At 42.5% G+C, this 19,397-nt stretch overlaps 1 protein-coding gene across 9 annotated transcripts in view; it reads left to right on the forward strand.

Moving 5' to 3' along the window:
• The window catches only part of pcloa (piccolo presynaptic cytomatrix protein a), a 58,105-nt gene that overhangs the window by 19,341 nt on the left and 19,367 nt on the right, over positions 1–19,397 (forward strand). For 6 of the 9 annotated variants that reach the window (XM_044022160.1, XM_044022166.1, XM_044022161.1 and 3 more), the window contains 8 exons: positions 4,712–6,964; positions 7,214–11,258; positions 11,601–13,126; positions 13,591–15,658; positions 16,991–17,038; positions 17,519–17,601; positions 17,780–17,855; positions 19,044–19,169. In XM_044022160.1, the coding sequence (XP_043878095.1) occupies positions 4,712–6,964; positions 7,214–11,258; positions 11,601–13,126; positions 13,591–15,658; positions 16,991–17,038; positions 17,519–17,601; positions 17,780–17,855; positions 19,044–19,169 (10,225 nt within the window). The remainder of the gene's footprint in view (positions 1–4,711; positions 6,965–7,213; positions 11,259–11,600; positions 13,127–13,590; positions 15,659–16,990; positions 17,039–17,518; positions 17,602–17,779; positions 17,856–19,043; positions 19,170–19,397) is intronic. The other 3 variants (XM_044022162.1, XM_044022168.1, XM_044022167.1) reach the window with 2 other exon arrangements.

Consider the following 19,397-nt stretch of genomic DNA (forward strand, 5'->3'; position numbering starts at 1 on the left):
GTGACTGTGGGTTCCTGCAGCGTTCTGTTTGGCTCACATTCAGTTAGATCTGACTGGTCCATCTATAGTCCTCTGGTGCTGGTTACCAAGCAGCTGAGGGTTAAAAGTTCTCAGTTCGCAGAGGCTTTTTTGACAGCAATGTTTGATTTATTCATCTTCACAGCCCACATCCTGCTTCATATTTTTGGGATTAAAGCCAACCGTCAAGTTCTCCAACCGTTTGTGCTCATATTTGAATGAGAATTACATGCAACTTGAAATGTGTGGGGATCCTTTGGAGAAACAGTTCAGCATATTGGACCCAGAGATGGGAACATCTAAGCGTGGGACATTTATTAGGACAAAGATCTTTTTTGGCTTGCAAAGGAGCTGATGATGTGATGTTCCGCGTTCGGTGTAGTGCATTATAATTAAGTTGGCTGGTCAGCGACGCTCGTCAGTGAGAAAAGGGCAGGAGATTTTAATTTTAGCAAGAGCTTTTGCACTAAAAGATGAACAGAGCATTGTTGAAAGGACACTGGCATTTCAACACCTTTTTAATTATAGATTAATATGGATATATTAAATTTTCCTTAGCCCTACATGGTTTTTGATGTGTCCGAACACTGTTGATAACCTTTAATGTTTGGAATATGGTCAGTAGTCTTGTTACAAAGAATATATCCCTGTGTGGTATGGCAGTATGGCAATTTCAAATTAATTCTTCATTTGTTTACGTTCTTCTACAACAGGGGTCTCAAACTTGTGGCCCTCCAATCAATTCAATGCGGGCCACGACTTATATTAAGTTATGAGCTACTTCTATATGTTTTTGAAGCAATAGATTAATTTTGTGTTGCAAATATATTGTTTTTTGTGAACTTTTCATTGTTCCATGTCAACAAAGACACTTTATTGTGAAATATTGTGATGGAGATATCCCTACCGCCTCCTACTTTTTCCCAAAAACTTGAAAAAGACACTTAAGCAACAAATACAAACACCATGTTCATATTGGTCAATTGGTCAATGCTAAGCTAAACTAGCCAGCAGCAAAATGTAGTAGTTGTTTTTTAATTTACTCACAAACTCTTGGTCAGACAGAAAATTAAACTGTCAAAGTATTTTTTTTAGGCTACAATTATTAAACAAACCCCTATTGAAACCCCTATATCTTTGAGCAATGGATGCTGGCAGGAGGTAAGCTAACCCTGATATATAGACTTATGGACTGTGTGCCTTTGTTTGTGTGTGTGTGTGTGTTTATGTCAACTAAATCTTCAGTCTGCACAAATTAAATGTTAAGGTCATTCTTGGCAGGCCTTACAGACAGCAGCTTGTCTTGACTTTACAGCTTCTGATTTGCAGATTTAGGGTGATGATGTCAAGCTTTCTGGCATTAGCGGTGCAGAGTCACCTTCAGTCACCATTAAGCTTCCTCACTGCTTCACGCTTGTCCTCACGTTGTCAAGCTCCAGGTCTTTCTTTGTCAAGTCAAATTTTAAAAAATTTAATTTTAGAACTCTTTCCACACCTGACAGACACATCCCTCTCATTTGCTCTCCTTTTATCTGCCCTTGTCCACCTGAACACTCATCATCTATAGATCCTCTTCCTCCCCCACTTTCTGTGCTAGTCTAAATTTAGCTGGGTAAAACCCTCGCAGGCATCCCTTGTCTTAATCAAATAGCTGCACCAATCCTCACAATACTCAAATTCCCTGTTGGAAAAACCATAACCAAACATGGGTAAGGCCCATCTCGTGTCAATATCTGGTTGCTGTCTGCGGTTTTCTGTTTGTCTCCTGTCTGTGTCCTTGGAGAAAGTTTGACGCAGAAGTTTGGAACACTTGCACTGAACCCGTCATTATTCCTTCACGTATGAGCTTGTATTTGCTCAAGCGTCGTGTCAGAATACAGAATGAGTTGTCGTCCCCTTCCAACGTGTTGCTTCCCTTTTTATCTAAACATGTCATCATCAACACTCTCAAACTCAGCTCTGTGGGTGTAGGTGTGTGTCAGCTCTTTGGCATCGTGCTCATGCGATGTTAAGAACATCCTTGAGCCCCTCGACTTTTATGATTCATCCATGGTGCCGTTAGCAGAAATCATTTCAGCAGAAACACACACACACACAGGCCTGTAATTTATGTACTTGACAGACGCAGTATGAAAGATTGTTTTATGAGTAAAAACAACTCTTATTTGTGCATTTTTTGATGATCCCTGACACAGTCCTTTAAAAGAAAGGATCTATCGTTGCAGCCACTGATCAATCAGTTCTTTACTACCAATATATCTTTGATCCGTGGCAGTAATAGTCTCTTGGTTGGTTCAGCTCCTTGATCCATCCATTTTCTTCAGATGGCTAAATACACCAGACTCCTCTGTTAAATATTGAGATTTTAGACATTTCCCTGGTAATTGTTGGAGATAAATCCATGTTTTTTAAGGATTGTTGTCTTTTTAACTGATCTACAGTTTGGCTTGATTCTTGTTTCGGACGTCTCATCCTGTGACAGCAGTCTGACCAATCAGTGGCCGGCAGTCTGGCAACATCACGCACACTATCACCTCAGCTTACTTAAAAAAAATATATACCAGGAACTAGGTACTATTGCTAGTGGAAGCGCAGAATAACCGTGCTGTGCCGAGGCGAGCCAGTGGAAACACGCTATAAAACATAATTTGAGTCAATAAATTACATGAAATTACATAAAATTACATGAAAGTGCAGCTATCAAACTCTGTCCCCTTTATATCAAAGATCATTGAAAAGATTCCATTGGTATTTCTATTAACATGCTGTCCTTAGCAGTCAGCGAAAGCACCATTTGACTTTTTAAAACTTCCCATAGCTTTTATTGTCTGACTGTAGACACCAAGTGAGGTTTTGGCCTTCCTATTCTCCCAGAGTTCAAGACCTGAAACTTTAAGACAAAGATACAAACAGCAGAAAGTTAGTTTTTAAACTCTGAAAGTCACACATGTTGTCAAAGTTTCATTTGACGCATACATTATTGATCTGTTGATCATCAGTCAGCTGTATTATGCAGTATTAATACCCAGCCATTCAAGAAAGGTCAACACAGACTTGACTGTGTATTGACATTGCAAAATGTATTGGTTTCTCTGTGTTAAAGTGAGAGCTGCCGAAGTTCCCTTGTGTCGCTTTGATTCCAATCAGGGACACAGTTAATGATTCGATGGCCTTTCAAGGTGATTGCTGCCAGGCATCTTTGTAAGAAATACTTTGGAGTCTTGGCCACTTAGCAATAATGATTTAAATTAACATATCTGGAGGTTATTCCAAATTGCCTGAAAGGGTGGGTTAGTTCTGCAAAGTAATAGGGTTTTTGAGGGAGTAGTAAAAGCCTTAAGTGTGATGTGGTGATAACATCTGTGATGACCGGCTCTGAAGTAGCTGAGGCTCTGACTGACTGTCAGACTGAGTGGCTTTTCCGGCATTTCCTATCGGCGACCATCTCTCATGCGCTCAGTGCCTGCTCTCTTTGGTTTAACCGATAGAGCCGTCAAGCTGGAGGAACTTACATCTCAAATCCTTCATGCTGGGAAAGGTGGGAGGGGCTGTGCTGATAGCGTACGGTATATACACATACACACACATACACACAGTCTTCCATATCTGTTCCATGTCCATCATCATGCCTCAGGATTAAATTGATTTCCGTCAAGTAAGGGGCGGCAACTTACCAACAGCAGCAAACCTGAGAGGTGGAAGGAGCAGAGTGTTAAGACCTGTTTTCACCGAGCAGTTCAGTTCAGTATGGTACGGTATGCACATTGCATTGTTAACTGATCCGTACCATCTCAGATTTTGGCACCCTTCCATTGGGGAGCTAGAAACACTGCAGTTCATTGATTTGTCAATGAAGAATCACAGTTTAAATATGGTATTTTTTTCCCTTGCAGGCTGTAGTATTCTTTCAAATCAAGCTCGTCTTTTTCTTGCAATAAATGCCAAGAGGGAAAAACACAGAATATGTGCTGGATGTCCTCCGTTGTTGCCCTTTACTGTCTAACCTTCTTGTTTGTAGAACTTTCTGGCGAGCTACACTGTGTCGTGCTGGTATGACATTACACTTTTTACATCGCATACACATTTTACGGCCCACACACCCCATAGTGGAAACAGTCAGATGAGTGGAAGTGCATTGTACCACTTGGAAACAAGGCTTCAGCTTCCTACGATTTTTTGGCAGTGTCTATAACAAGGGCAGCCCATGTCTTATTTACCCCCAACTGTGCTGTGCTGCAACTTCCACTCATCATCACTGGTGTAACTGTCACACATCTTTTTTTTCATGCCGAGTTTGTTGTTATTCTTCACTGACCAGTTTAAGACGTGGTCACTGTTCGACCGTCACATGTTTACACATTTATAAGTTGCACAATCACAAATGCACACTCAAACACTGTCTCTGCATTAAGTTCGCTCCATAAAAATATCTGCTCAGGCCATCCAACCCTCCCTGACATGTTTTGGCAAAGCCCTGTCCTTTTACCTTGCATTATGCATGAGCCTGATCTCTTAAGTCCCTTTAAATGTAAAAGCGTCTCTTGAAATAGAAGAAGTTACACTGGCACCGCGTCACAGTGACATCTCACATACTTGTTTGTGGGGATCTCACAGTGTTTTGTAAATATTTGTAATGTTTTATGCAATACTATTATGTAATATATAACAATGTGCTTATATCTTTGTCTTACAGAAAGAATGGCTTTGCCTCAACTGCCAGACACAAAGAGCCATGTCAGGCCAGCTGGGAGACGTGCCACCTGCCTCCATGGCATCCCCAAAGGAGCAGCCACAGGCTCCCACTCCTGCACCCTCTACCACCCCTGCCCCTGCTGCTGTAGATAGCAAACCTGTAGTAGCAGCAGAACAAACCCCACCAGTTCCTGAGTCCAAGGTAGTTCCCACAACCCTTCCCACACCCGATCATGATGCTTCTCTTCCCGTTAGTGCCTCTCCTCCTGAAAGTACCGCTCAGGAAAATCCACAATCAAGTAAAATAAATCAACCCCTAGCAGCTGAATCAGTGTCAGAACCTGTAATTAATCCTGAACCAGAAGCTCCAATTTCAGAAAGTGCAGCTCAGAGTATTCCTGCAATTCCATCAGTCGAGAAACAGGAAAACGACTCCGAGAAAAAAGCAGCGAGCCAAGCTAAACTTGAGACAGAGAAATTGAATTCTGAGCTACAAAATGCAACTGTCAGTGAAAGCGCAGTAGTTCAGCCACAGAGTAGCACTATAAAAATGGAAGGAGGCCATTATGACTTTAAAATTGAGCCATCGAATGTTAAACAAGAAGCACAGGCTGCACCTGTCAGTGATATCCCAGCAGTTCAGCAGCAAGAGAATATTTCTCTGATTGGAAGACCTGACATATCTCTCCCTTCATCACATGAGCCTCAAAATCTATTGACTACTCCATGTTTAGACAAGACATCAGTACCTGCTGTGGTAGAAACTGACCCAAATACCAACATTTATTATAGTGAGGCTGCAGCTCCCCTGACACACAATAAAAAAGTGGAGCCCAGTGCAGAGAAGTTTGAAGAAGGGACAACAAACTCCGTTGAGCCAAAGCCTGTCTTGGTCCTAAAAGCAGTCGCACAGGATGTTTCAATTTGCCTCGACTCAAAGTCAGACTCTACACCCACAAGCGCAAAAGAGGAGAAAATAATCGAGTCAGGGCTCGGGAAGCCAACTGAGATTTCTCAGATAGAGAAACCCCAAGCTATTCCTGCAGTGACAACTGACACTGCTTTCGACGAGGAGCAAACTGGTGTCACTGAAAAGCCTGTTGAGTGCTGTAAACCTGATGAGGCCCTGCATGACTTCATACAAGAGCCAGAAAAAGGCAGAGAATCTGAAAGTTCTCCAATAGTGACAGAAAAACATCCAGTCTCTGAGGAAGACACTCGTGAGAAGTCCAGCGAGGAAACAATAAAGGACGCCGCTGAAGAAACAAATACTGTAGAGGAAGTTATTAAAAAAGAAGCTATAGAAGAGAGGACTACAGAGGAGACAGGCTCTGAGATTAAATTATGTAATAGCAACGCTTTGGAAGATGAGGAGGATCTGAAAAATGTAACTGCAGAGAGGGCCACAGGGGTAAAAGCTGATAAAGGGAAATCTTGTGAAGAAGGGGGACTTGAACAGGACACAGCTGAAAAAGCAAATGATGAGAAGTCTCTAACACTAGAGGTTAACGAAGCAGAAACAAGTCCAACGCTTTGCTTTACCAAAGCAGACAAAGTATGTCCTGAAATTGAGAAAATAGAGATACCTATACATAAAAAGATAGAACCAGAAGCAAACTATGCATCATCAACTGCCAAGGAAAGTATCGGTGAGACAGTAGCACTGCAAGAGGTTATAGCACAGAAAGATGAAAAGCAAACACCAATAGATGGCGTAGTGAAAGCAAATAATGAGTCTGAGAGAGCAGTCGTTATGACTCTTCAACCATGTCCTGATTTCGAAATGCAAGAAATGGTCAGTGTCTCGGAGTCGGTGCAAAGTGCAGAGATGGATTTGGCCTCAGCTGTTAGTGACACTAACATAAACATAGAAACTTTGCCACTGACGGGCAGTGATGAGACTGTGCTGTCAGTCAAAGAAAATGAACCAGACATTGACAAAAAAGAAAGCGAATCACAACCTGCTACTGGCAACATCCAAGAAAATATTTGTTCATCAGAGGCTGGCAGAGTCTGCGACAAAGACTCAACGGCACTGTCTGATGTAGGAGAGAATGCAAAATCAAAGAATGAAATACCACAGACTGATGTTGAATGTGGAGGTGCGTCTGTAGTTGCTTCAGTCCCTGTAGCGCCGCTTGAAATTCCAATCTCTGTAGTTAGTGAGCAAAACACAAACAAAGACAGCACTAATATGGAGGAGGCCTTGTTCGGCCTCTTGGAAAAGCCCAGTGATGGAGATGCAGTTCCTGAGGTGACCACAGTATTAAGCACATGTAGTAACAGATTTCTCTTTGAGCCTCATTTGCTTTATTCTGATGTTCAACATATTTTTTACTCATAGAGGGCAGTTATGGAAATGTTTCTTTTACATACTATGTTACGTATTATGTTAACGGACCTGTCAAAAAGGCTGATAACGTTTGACAATGCCAGAAATGTACATCTCACAGACTTTATAGTGGTTAACATTTATTTCTGTCTCTGTATTTCGATCTTGCAGTTAAAAACGCTGGAGCCTGGAGAAAAACAAACGGCTCCGACGGCGGGCAGTCCCACCAGCCCATCAGACATAGCGAAGCTGGAAAATACAGTCCTTCCCATTCTCGAGGCAAAGACAAGCACCCAACCCAAGGATGAGGAAGAGAAACTAACAAGCACTCTCAAGACGAGACGTAAAATAGAGGTGGTTCCTCTCTCGCCTGACTCACCCAGCTCAGAAGATGACAGGGAACTTTTTGATAAGAATACCAAAGCTACTACAAAGAAAAAGCTCCTTGTGCCCATGGATTTAAAAGCAGATTCTTTGGACGACAGCAGTGAAAGCTACGAAAAAGGAAGTCCACTGTCTGGGGACGATGAGGAATTTATCCGAAAACAGATCATAGAAATGAGCGAGAATGAGGACGCTTCCCCCTCTGACGAAGAAAACCTGATCCGACGAAAGATCAGAGAGAATGAAAAGAAACAAATGGAACAGGAGACAACAGAGTCCGTAGAAAGGAGCGCATCAGGAAAAGCCAGACGACTAACCAAGAAAAGCAGTATCAGTCCTGATGATGGAGAAGACAAGAAACTCATTGGTTTATTGGAGAAAACAGATGGACCAGAGATAAAAGCGGAGGAAAATCAAAGGGGTACGGCAGTTCGCAAATTCCAAAATATGGAGCTAAATGCAACCAGTGAAACCACTGAAAGAGAGCCTGAAATGGAATGCCTCACAGACTCTCCAGATGATAGGTCCAGGGGTGAGGGGTCATCCAGTCTACATGCATCTAGCTTCACACCTGGGACATCCCCAACATCCATGTCATCACTGGATGAAGACAGTGACAGCAGCAGTCCCAGTCGTATCCGTTCTGATGAGGGTAAACAACACAGGAAAGCCAAACACAGACAACCCGGTCAAATGTTGCCAACTATTGAAGACTCTTCTGAGGAGGAAGAATTACGGGAGGAAGAGGATCTGCTTAGGGAACAAGAAAAACAGAGGAGCTCAGCAAAAAAATCCAAAAAAGACAAAGAAGAGATTCGAGGCCAGAGAAGGCGAGAGCGCTCCAAGACACCACCAAGCAATCTGTCCCCAATTGAAGATGCCTCACCCACCGAAGAACTGAGACAAGAAGCAGAAATGGAGGAGATCAGACGATCATCCTGCTCGGATTTCTCCCCTAGTATTGACTCAGATCCTGAAGGGTTTGAAATATATGCTGCAAAGATTGCAGCTGTTCAGAAAACATATAAACTGCCTACATCAGTATCTCTCCATTCCCCAACAGATGATCAAAATACTGACAAACAGAAAAAAACTCTTAAATCTGCTGATGAGGCTTATGAGGAAATCATACTGAGAGCTAAGTCTCCAACATTTGACACAGGTGAAATTCAATCAGAAAAGGAGTCCCTTTATGGAGGCATGCTCATTGAAGACTATGCATATGCGTCTCTGATTGACAATTCAACTGCTGATTTGGAAGAGTCCGAGAAAATGATTGTTCCTGCTCAGCCCAAAAAGCTGAGATCACCTGATGAAGTGTATGAAGACATGATAAAAAAGAGGAAGGAATTCATGCAGCTAGAGCAAGAATATCAAAATATGCAGCCCACACAGAAAAGCAGTAATCCAGAAATCGTGTTACAATCAGCTGAAAATATGTTCTCTAAAAGCAGTGAAGTAACCCTTAGCAAAGATGGAAAACCCCTGTTGGATGCTGAGGCTGCTTATGAAGAGCTTATGAAAAGAGTTCTGACTCCAGGTACAAGTCCAACTCAGCAGGAGGGAGTGGAAGCCAGTGAATCTAGACTAGCACTCCACCCCATCCCAGACTTAAAGGTGACACAGTGCTCTTCAGGAGAGGTGTCCTCTGATGACGAGTACATAGTTAAAAGGGAGGAGAGCACAACTGCAGAACCAGACATGACATCAGTTAAAGAAACTGAACATGTTACAGTATTTTCTGAATCTCCATCATCAACAAATCAGCAACCTCACCCTACAATCACACAATCCCAGGTTGATATTATGGACTTATCTAGTCCTCTCTCAAAAATGTCAAACCCAGTGATTGTGAATGTATCACCATTGTCCACAGTCCCCCAGTACACACCCAGTATTTCAAGTGTAGTGTCAACTGCCCCGCCTGTGCCCCCTAAGCCAAGTGTACTGTGTAGGGCTAATTCTCAGGAAAATGCAGATGTACCACTGCCTCCTCCCACACCACCAAAACCCACAGTTTTTCCCAGAAAACCCCCAGTTCCACTTCCACCTCAGGCTTCAGCAGCTCCTATCGTATCAGAGACAGTGGTCATGACTTCAGCCCAAGGACCGTCCACGAGACAAGCAGTTATACCAACATACAAACCTCATGTTCCCCCTCCCGTTCCCCCAAAGCCATCAATTTCTACTGGGGGTGGTGAAAGCCACAGGCCAGGACATGGTGTCAAACCACCAATTGCACCAAAGCCTGCCTCACAGCCTTCTTCACCTGCCCATGCTCCACATTCACCAAGACCCACTGCACTTCCTACTGGCACTACTACTACTGACATAGTTCTGAATCTGGGCCCCTCCTGTGAAAGCAAGCCATTTCAACCCTCACCAAAGTCTCCTTCTTCTCCAAGGTATGCCAGCAGTCTCCGTGACACATATGTGGTGATCACACTGCCATCTCAGCCAAGCTCTCCAGTCGAAGGTATCTCAACTCAAGCTCCCTCTGGCTTTGACCCAGAATCCCCTTTACATCAAACTCCGCCCCAAGGTTATAATCTAGCACAGCATCAACCTCAATCATTTCCACAGCCGAATCCACCGACAACCATTGCTCAAACAACGAGGGTGCCTCTTGCGTACACACGAGTCACAGAGTCTATTGAAAATCAAGAGATTTGTAACTCAGACAAACATATATCTAGCTCTTGTCACATAATTGAAGCTATATCTGCCTCAGCTCAGCCGCCTGTTGTTATGCCTAACCTCATCTCTCAAGTAGTCACCACAGAGGTCCAAAGGACAACTGTATCTGTTGTTCATGAAAGGACGCCACCACCAGTGCCAGCTCCAAGGGCAAATGGTATACCAATATCCTTGGAGAAACCTAAGCCCCAACCGCCCGCACAGAATGGACAGTCACTCCAACCTTCTGATGTGGTAGATCTTAGGACTATGAAAGTGGACCCAGAATCAAACTTCAATGGTGTGGACCTGTCCACTGGCCCAGACTCAAGACATCAGTCCTCTGTGGCTGATGTCAGTCGTCAGAACAGTGCCGTGCAGTCGCCTGTGGTCAACCTCAGTGCTGACTCATCTACTGTTTCTATCGTGACTGATAGCATCACCATTGTGACCTGTTCTGCAACAATTCAGCATTGTGACAATACAGACACCTCTCAAGCATCTTCAGTTCCCCTTCAGCTGACAAAAAATAAAGTGTTTGAACCTGTTTCTCAGATTATATACCGGCCAATTGATTCTCAGCCCTCCACACATGTCAGTACAGAGATCCCCATTAACCTCACGGTAGGCTCAAGTACATGTGTAGGAACTTTCCATACCAATCCTGTCACAATTGCACCGACTTGTGTCGCAAGTTGTGTCGCCAATGGATTAACAACAGGTACAGCCATAATAGCCGGAGCTGTTGACCTTAGCACCACAAAACCATTCGGCACTATGGTATCAGTTGAAGGTTTGTCGGCCGAAGTGGTCACAGCTGTAATCACAGATGATGATGGAAAGCCAGTGGATCTCACAGCAGGAAAAAGAGCTGTATGCTGTGATGTTGTGTATAAGCTCCCATTTGCTGGAAGCTGTGCTACCCAGCAACCTACTACACCTCTGCCAGAAGACCGCTTTGGATATCGTGACGACCATTACCAGTATGACCGATCACCGTATGGAATGAGAGGGTTTGGTGGAATTAAACCATCAATGTCAGACACTAACCTAGCAGAAGCTGGCCTGTTCTTGTATAAGAGTAAGAACAGCTATAATTTCAGTGGCACCACTGAGGGTGCAGTAGATCTTACCTCGACAAAGATATCTGATGCAGGTCAGTGCAGTGACATTGCAGACCTGTCACTTAAATGTTACTTTGAACTGCCGCCACTTATTCATGGCTAATGTGGCAAGACTTTTTTGTTTGTTTTTGCTTTTTTTTGGTTTAGCATGGACAATTCAGTTTCCATTTTTTATTTTTGTTCTGTCATTATACTTTTGCATGTGCCTGCATGCTATTGCTGTACATATTGTATGCTTGTTGCATCTCTCAGCACTGGATTTTTTTTTTTCCTTTTTCCACATTTTTTGCATAATTTGGATATGGCATGGCTTGCTTCAACATTGAAAGTGTCTGCATTATATGGACTCAACTGATATTTGTGACTCTTGACAGGTGAAGCTGTTGACTACTCCAAGAAAGGGACATACACAGGAATGACAATTCCACCCTATTCTCAAGCTGGAGTTACAAGTGCTGTTGGTACACTCTTTGGTACAAGCAGTGTATTGAGGTCTTCAAACGGGGTGGTCTATTCCTCTGTTGCAGCACCAATACCATCTACATATGCCATTACCACTCAACCTGGCTCCATCTTTAGTACAACATACAACACCCTGTCAGGTATGCATACCAGCGACACAATGCCATCACTGTCCAACCTCAAGAACTTGCCACTTACACGGTCCCACAGTTTCCTGTCTACTATCTCCACTGCTGATACAGAAGAACAAGGAGATGCCCCGCTAAATCTAGAAATATCTAGAGGAGGTACAACTGCTGGCAGTTTGGTCACCAGGGCAAATTCTTTGTCCCTTGACACTTACACTGATGCATCCCTGGAGGCTATAGCTGCTTCACTGGAAGCTCTGTCTTCACCCATGGTCCCAGGGGATGGCCAATATCAGGCAGAACGTGAGAGGTTAGAGATGGAGAAACTCAAGCAACAATGCCTGGCAGAGGAATTGGAGAGGGAGCGCCAGGAGATTCAGCGGTTTCGTGAGCAAGAACAGCTCCTGGTACAAAAAGAATTGGAGGAGCTGCAGGCCATGAAGCAGCACATTTTGACTCAACAGGAAGAAGAAAGACAGGCTCATCTCATGATGCAAAAAGAAACATATGCCCAACAACAACAGCAGCTTGAACAAATTCAAAGACTACAAGAGCAATTACGTTTACAATTGGAAGAGCAAAAGTTTCATCAGTTGTACCCAGCTGGGGACATACAAGGGCATGGCTTTCAGGAGGCACTTGTCCTCGGACCTGATGGCACAGTGCTGTCCAGAAAAATCACAGACAGTGGTTGCCAGACAGATGAAGAGGATGATACAGTGAGCAAAGCCTATGCAGCAGGAAGGAAAAAGAAAAGCGCTAAAAAGAGTGTTGACAGCTGTGTGCAAACGGATGATGAGGATCAAGAAGAGTGGGAAGCTCAGACCAGAAGTCGACAAAGCAGGCCGCGAACGGCCAGGGGTGATAGGGGAGGGCAGTCAGAGATGTCTCTTCAAGCCCATACTGAAATATCTATTCAAACAGATACAGAGGGCAACATTAGAATGGACACCAGGATGGAACTGTCTGACTCTGAAAGGACCTCACCAAAGAAACGCCCTTCACCGTTAGATATAGGCCAGTCTCCTAACCTCAATGTTGATTCCTCTTCTCTTCATGCCCCTCTTAAATCTCCAAAAGTACTCTATTCCCCTGTATCACCATGTTTATCCCCTAGCAAATCCCTCGAGTTTGTTTCGTGTGAGACCAGCCCACAAAAGCTAAGAGGAGGTGCAGAGACATTGAAAGCCTCTCCGGGTAGTCCTAGGGGGCCCAAAACAATGCAGAGATCCATGTCTGATCCAAAGCCAATGAGTCCAACAGGAGAAGAGAATGCAATATCTGGCACCCAGTGTGGTGATGGCTTCACTGTAAGTACTATAAGTGTCACTTAAATTTAAAAATCCTGCATTTACTGCTGATAGACATGACCTTAGTCCATATTCTAGCTATAATAACAGTACATTTGGAAAGTGCTATAATTAATGACAGTATGCATCACAATGTATGTGATGAAACTTTCCGACTTGCATGCAAAGATTTAATAAGCCTTTTTTTGCTGACATATTTAGGGAAATTGAGACTCTGTAGATAGTATACATATAGGCCTTGAGTGATTCTATGCTGAGACTCTCATACACACATAAAATGATGTAAAATAAGCTGATCTTGCAGGAGAATATTGGGGAGCATATTACCCCCTTTAGGATTTTTGTTTTTGAAATTCTGAAGACTACATAACCAGATAAATATTCTTCTTTTAGGAATAAGGAAACTCTTTAATACAATTCCAACTGCAGTAATAATTTTATTTTTTTATTTTTGTTCATTGTAGGGCAAAGGCTCTGGTGGCACACCAACAGGCACTCAAAAGAAGGTGAAGAGGACTCTCCCCAATCCACCATCAGAGGATGAGTCAACAACCACTGGCCAGACGGCATACACCACTGGTTCTGCCCGCCGAAGAATGTGCCGCAACTCCAACATGGCACGTGCAAAGATCCTACAAGACATTGATCGGGAACTAAATATGGTGGAGCGCGAGTCTTCCAAGCTCCGCAAAAGGCAGGCAGAGCTAGACGAGGAGGAGAAAGAGATTGATGCCAAGCTCAGGTATTTGGAGATGGGCATCAATCGCAGGAAAGATGCACTGCTGAAAGAGAGAGAGAAAAGAGAACGGGCGTATTTACAGAGTGTTGCTGAAGACAGAGATTACATGTCAGACAGTGAAGTTAGTAACATCAGAGAGGCTAGAGGTGGGCGTGGAGGTGGTGAAGATGAGGAGATTGAAAGCCACGGTCTGGAAAGGCCCAGGACAGCTCCTCAGACAGATTTGGATGACTTTGTTCCACCTCAAACCAAGCACGAGTATGAAAAATACTCCCAGTATCAATACCCTCAAAGCCAGTACCAGACTCTTTACCAGACTCCCCAGTCCTACCAGTCTCATTCCATCTATTCCTCTGTCCCCTCACTCACTAGTTCCCAGCAGCAGAGTTATCATCAAATGCTGCTGTTGCAGCAAAAAGCTGCCAGACAAGCAGCCCTCCTCTCAGAGCTGGATGCAACAAAATATGAAGTCATTAGTCGCCAACCTGATGCCACATCATCCGCTTACTTGGGAGTAAAGTATGACAAATATGGCAACCATCTTGACCTCAGAGCCTTGGAAGTTGGAAGTATAGCAAGTAGCCCCATGTCAGCTGTCTCTGATTCCTATTACACAGATGTAGATCATCACACACCTCGGAGTTATATGCTGTTGGAGGATGCCGCAGAGCTAGCTAAGAGTTCAACAGGTCTGTCTTCATCATATAGTCTGGCGGAGAGGGAGCTAGCTAAGGCAGAGAAGCTGCTGCGAAGGAGTGCTGCGGATTTGGGGTCGACTGATTATCTGGGATCCAACTCCAGGCTCCATACTTATGGAAAGACCCCTGATGAAGAGGATACAATGGAAGAACCATATGAACTGAAACTGCTAAAGCAGCAGCTCAAACAAGAGTTTAGGAGAAGTACGGGCGGGACAGAAAACTTAGAACAACTGACAGGTCTGTCCCAGCACTACTATACCCCAAGCACTGGCATCTCCAGTTACTCCCAAAGACAATATCCAAAGCTGGAAAAGTATAGCATCAGTCGACTTACTCTTGAGAAGCAAGCTGCGAAACAACTCCCAGCATCTATGTTGTACCAAAAGCAAAAGACTCCACTCTTAGAACCCAAAATATCCTCCAAGTACTCCTCCGTTACAGACAGCAGAGGTCTGGAAACAGACTATACAAGTTATCTGGGGTCTACCAGTGCATCTCCAAGATCCAGTCGGCTTATGCAGGATGAGATTACCTTTGGTCTCCGTAAGAATATTGCTGAGCAGCAAAAATACCTTGGGTCAACCTTGGGTGCCAACTTGGCTGGATCACTTAATTTGGGCCAGAGCTTGGGTTTGGACTCCGCTTATCCCAGTGGTAGTCGCTCAAGACCCGCGTCAAGGCCTACGTCTTGCTACGGCTTGGACTTGTCTCTCAAAAGGGACCCTTCCAGCTCTTCACTGAGGCTTAAAGGGGATGGAGAATCATCAGGAGATATACCAAGTTTCCAAACACCTTCTGGTCGCACCAAACCCACAAGCCTTCCTATTGTGCAAAGCGGACGTGGCCGAATACCCATCGTGGCCCAGAACTCAGAGGAAGAGAGTCCCTTGAGCCCTGTTGGTCAACCTATGGGCATGGCCCGTGCATCAGCAGGACCTCTGCCACCCATCTCAGCTGATTCAAGGGACCAGTTTGGGTCTTGCCTGTCTCTGCAGGACTCCCAGCAACAGCAGCATAATAGGGAGGAGCCAACAAGGGGTAGGGGTTATGTACTTCTGGATGATCTTCAGGGCAACATGTCAGATAGCGAAGGTAAAAAACAGATTTATCCCGTTGTCGTTCTTTCCTTCTTTTTTAATGTTTCATCCTTGAGAGTGTCTATTTATGTTTTGTCTTGCATGCATTTAGTACTAATTAATAATATTTACTAAAAGTTTGCATGTGTCTAATGTTTTCTCTGATTTCACATTTAAATAAAACCTAGGTGGATATACTACATTTTCCTTTTATATTGTAGTGTCTTTGCATTTGCTCCTTCATTTCAGATCTGTTGTGCATGCATGCCTTTGTATATTTTCCGGTATGTTTTATAGGGTGTGCTTGTATGCTTGGACTGTGTTTCTGTCTGTGTTACAATTACATTCAATATATATTCAGACAGTTTCAGTTTATTGAAACGGTCTAACTTTCAGTGATTGATACATTTTTGTTAGAAGATAGGGCTTTTGGCAGTCCATATAATATTTAGAGAATGATATGATTTGTAGCTGTTCTACTACATTAACATTCAAGATTATCCCAGAACTTTGTTAAAAAAAGTTGTTTTTTCAGTGAAAAAGTGCCTCCCCTTTTGAAATCTTGACAGTATCTTTCATCAACTATCAAGTCAGTTCTAAAATGACTCTTCAAACCAGCTGTAATAAAAATAACCACCAGTAGATTATATATTAGGAAACATGTAATCAATTTTTAATGTGTAGTGCCTGTAATTGATATTATTACTGTAGATCATAATCACATTTAATGTCCTAAACACTTAGAAAATAGTTAAAACAGTCATAATAGTGAAGCCTTGATGTTATGGTAATCAGTTTCAACACTGGTGTATGAATAAAATATAAAACTTGCATGTCTTGCTGTGCAGTCTTGCTTGTATGTGTTATGGTACGTCATACTTCATGTTGCATGGACAGTTGTGTCTGTTACTCTTCCTATGAAATAATCTTTACACTACATCCTTTCTTAAAGGGATTACTGCCTCACATTATTCAAAGGGATTATTATCTTTAAAAAAATATACTGTGATTACAAAGAGGACCCAGATTTTGCAAAAAGTTATTCCGATCAGAAAGGCATTAAACTCAGTTTACTAAATTCTCCTTCTTTGAATATTTCTCATTAGTAAAAGCGAACATTCTTTATCATGTATAAACAAGATACTAGTGTATACTTCAAGCCAAGAGCAGGGCTTAGAATGTGCATATTTAAGAGCAGACTTTAGAGAACCTATTCTTGTCTCATATGTTTTTTATGAAAAATTTGAACACTTATTTGAGGTGCCTTGAATGCTGCAGTACTTGTTTTTTTCATTAATTTACATGGATCACATAATGTCCAATGAAAACCCATTTGCCTTGATTCCAGCCCTAAGTGATTCCCTGATGGCTTTGAACAGAGATGATGCAACCCATGGTAGAGTATTAATTCAGTCCTTAAGTCACCCATCAGCTAACATACTAACCTGCACCACCAAGTTAAACACAGTAGCCTATAAAATTATAAGTACATTAAATGTTGGGGAGGTTTTAAATACCTTTGTATTTCTAAAAACTTAAATCTACTTTACAAATATTTGGAAAGAAAGAACTGCATTTGTCTTCTGAGCAAGATGGAAAAGAATGAGAAATATACCCAGCATTTACCTTCATATACATTTCCACACATATAGGTTATGCTATTATAAATGCCATACTAATATTTCATTCCATAATTTCTGCAGAATTTACAATACTCCTGAAATGTTTACAGTCAATTATTAGAGACATAATAAAACATGTGGCATGTAAACACCTTTTAATCAAAACTCATCCTCTCCAGTAGGATGAAGAAGTCTAGGTTCTGATATTGGTTCTGAAAAAGTGCTTGTTTATATGTTTCTTTTTTTGCCTGAAGCCTACCACCTTAGACGAGAAGAGACGGACTGGTTCGACAAACCAAGGAATGGACGCGTGGAGAACGGACAAGACAAGAGACAGGTGAAACGGAGAGAAAACATAAACGTACTGTACGCACACACGTAGAAATGCTGTCACTTGTACTGTTTACCAACATTCAAGCGGTAAAGAAGTGCATGCACCTGCAAACAGAGAATATGTTTATCTTGCAAACTATTTCCCATTTACATGACATCTCACCGTTGTGTATGGACCACAGGGAAAAGTCCCACACTACCCCTTCCCTCACCTCAGGGTCAAACTGCAGAGGGATCCCAAAGACCGCAGTGTCTCAGGTAAAGTACCACTGTTTGCTACATTTCATTCTATAATGACAACATCAACATGCTTATCGGCCTGTCGGGGGGAAATTCAATGTGCCGTTGACTGTGATGCATGAATTAGATTGCATTAGTGCCATTGCTAACTAACTGCATTCAATATGTTTGAATATGAACAATCTTAAAGCAGATTTTGAATCATTTAAACGTGATAAAGGCAATAAAATGCACATGTTTAAATAGGTCCCAGTATATCATTGGGTTCGCAAGGCATGACTAGTATGAATCGTGGATTTTATTTACTTGAAATTCAGGCCAAACCTCAACAAACTGGCAAGTCACTTCCCCTGCCATTACGTTCCATCACACCATTCCTCCAGGCTCAAAGCAGGCAGACATTTCATTTGCTGGCTTTCCATTTGATTTGGCTCTTCTCCATGCTCATCAGTCATTGCTGTGCTCAAAATGGCGTATCCTTCACACTCAGGATTATCTAACGCAATTAACAAACAGCCCACAAAGGAAGCACTTGTTTATATGGGGTCTTGTACTGAACATTTTTGCCTTAATCCTTTTGTTCTTGCAACATAAGTAAGGCTTTTATTCTGTGTAGAAGAAGGTTAATGTGTGACCCGTGGAGGATAGTAGTTATTTATAAATTCAAAAATTGTAGACTAGTGAAACTGAGAGTATTTGTTTTGAGGGTTCTTTTTAAGCTGACCAACAACCAACATACAGAAATGTTCATTTCTCTTTCAAGAGAACGTTTACTACTGTCAACTATCAATGTCTGCAATGCATTCAAATCAATACTAAATGACAATTTAAACACTTTAAACATGTGCCTTTAGTACCTTGACCACTGCAAATTTCATTCACTCGTATTACAACTTGCCCCTTCTACCCATAGCATGAGTTAGAGTGTGTTTTTTGCATCATAATGAAATCAATCTTATAGTTGTGTGAAATAATTCACCAAATTATTAATCTATTACACAGGTTTTTAATTGTTGTATTAGGTAATTGCACATTTTTTTATTTCAAAATAACTACAATGGCAGATTTAATACGAGACTGATTCCCATCAAGATTCAATGTTGTCCAAATATGTCCATTTAGATGCGTCTTTGTTTGATGATATATTTTTGGAGGTCACAGAATTATACATTTTGGCACTCACCAGTCAGTTTTTAACATGAATAGGAAATGGTCTGGGAATCCGTGTGGTCGGAGGGAAAGAGGTCCCCGGCAGTAACGGAGCCATTGGAGCATATGTTGCCAAAGTCCTACCTGGTGGAGCTGCAGAGCAAACAGGAAAGATTCTTGAAGGTATGTTAGCCACATTCAATTCTCCTTTGTGCAAAATGTTTGCAACACTAAAGGCGACGGAATCACAAATCAGTATTTCATGTATTGCTTCATCTGGTTTCATAGTGTGGTATTTAAAAAGTAAATAGGAAGCCGCCAATTAGCTTAGCTTAGCAAAGAGGGAACCAGCTTACCTGTACTGTCCAAAGTTCACTTGTCTGTTGGCACAGAGTTTATCACCTTATATCT

The sequence above is a fragment of the Solea senegalensis genome, linkage group LG3, assembly GCF_019176455.1.
Source record: "Solea senegalensis isolate Sse05_10M linkage group LG3, IFAPA_SoseM_1, whole genome shotgun sequence".
Lineage (NCBI taxonomy): Eukaryota > Metazoa > Chordata > Actinopteri > Pleuronectiformes > Soleidae > Solea > Solea senegalensis.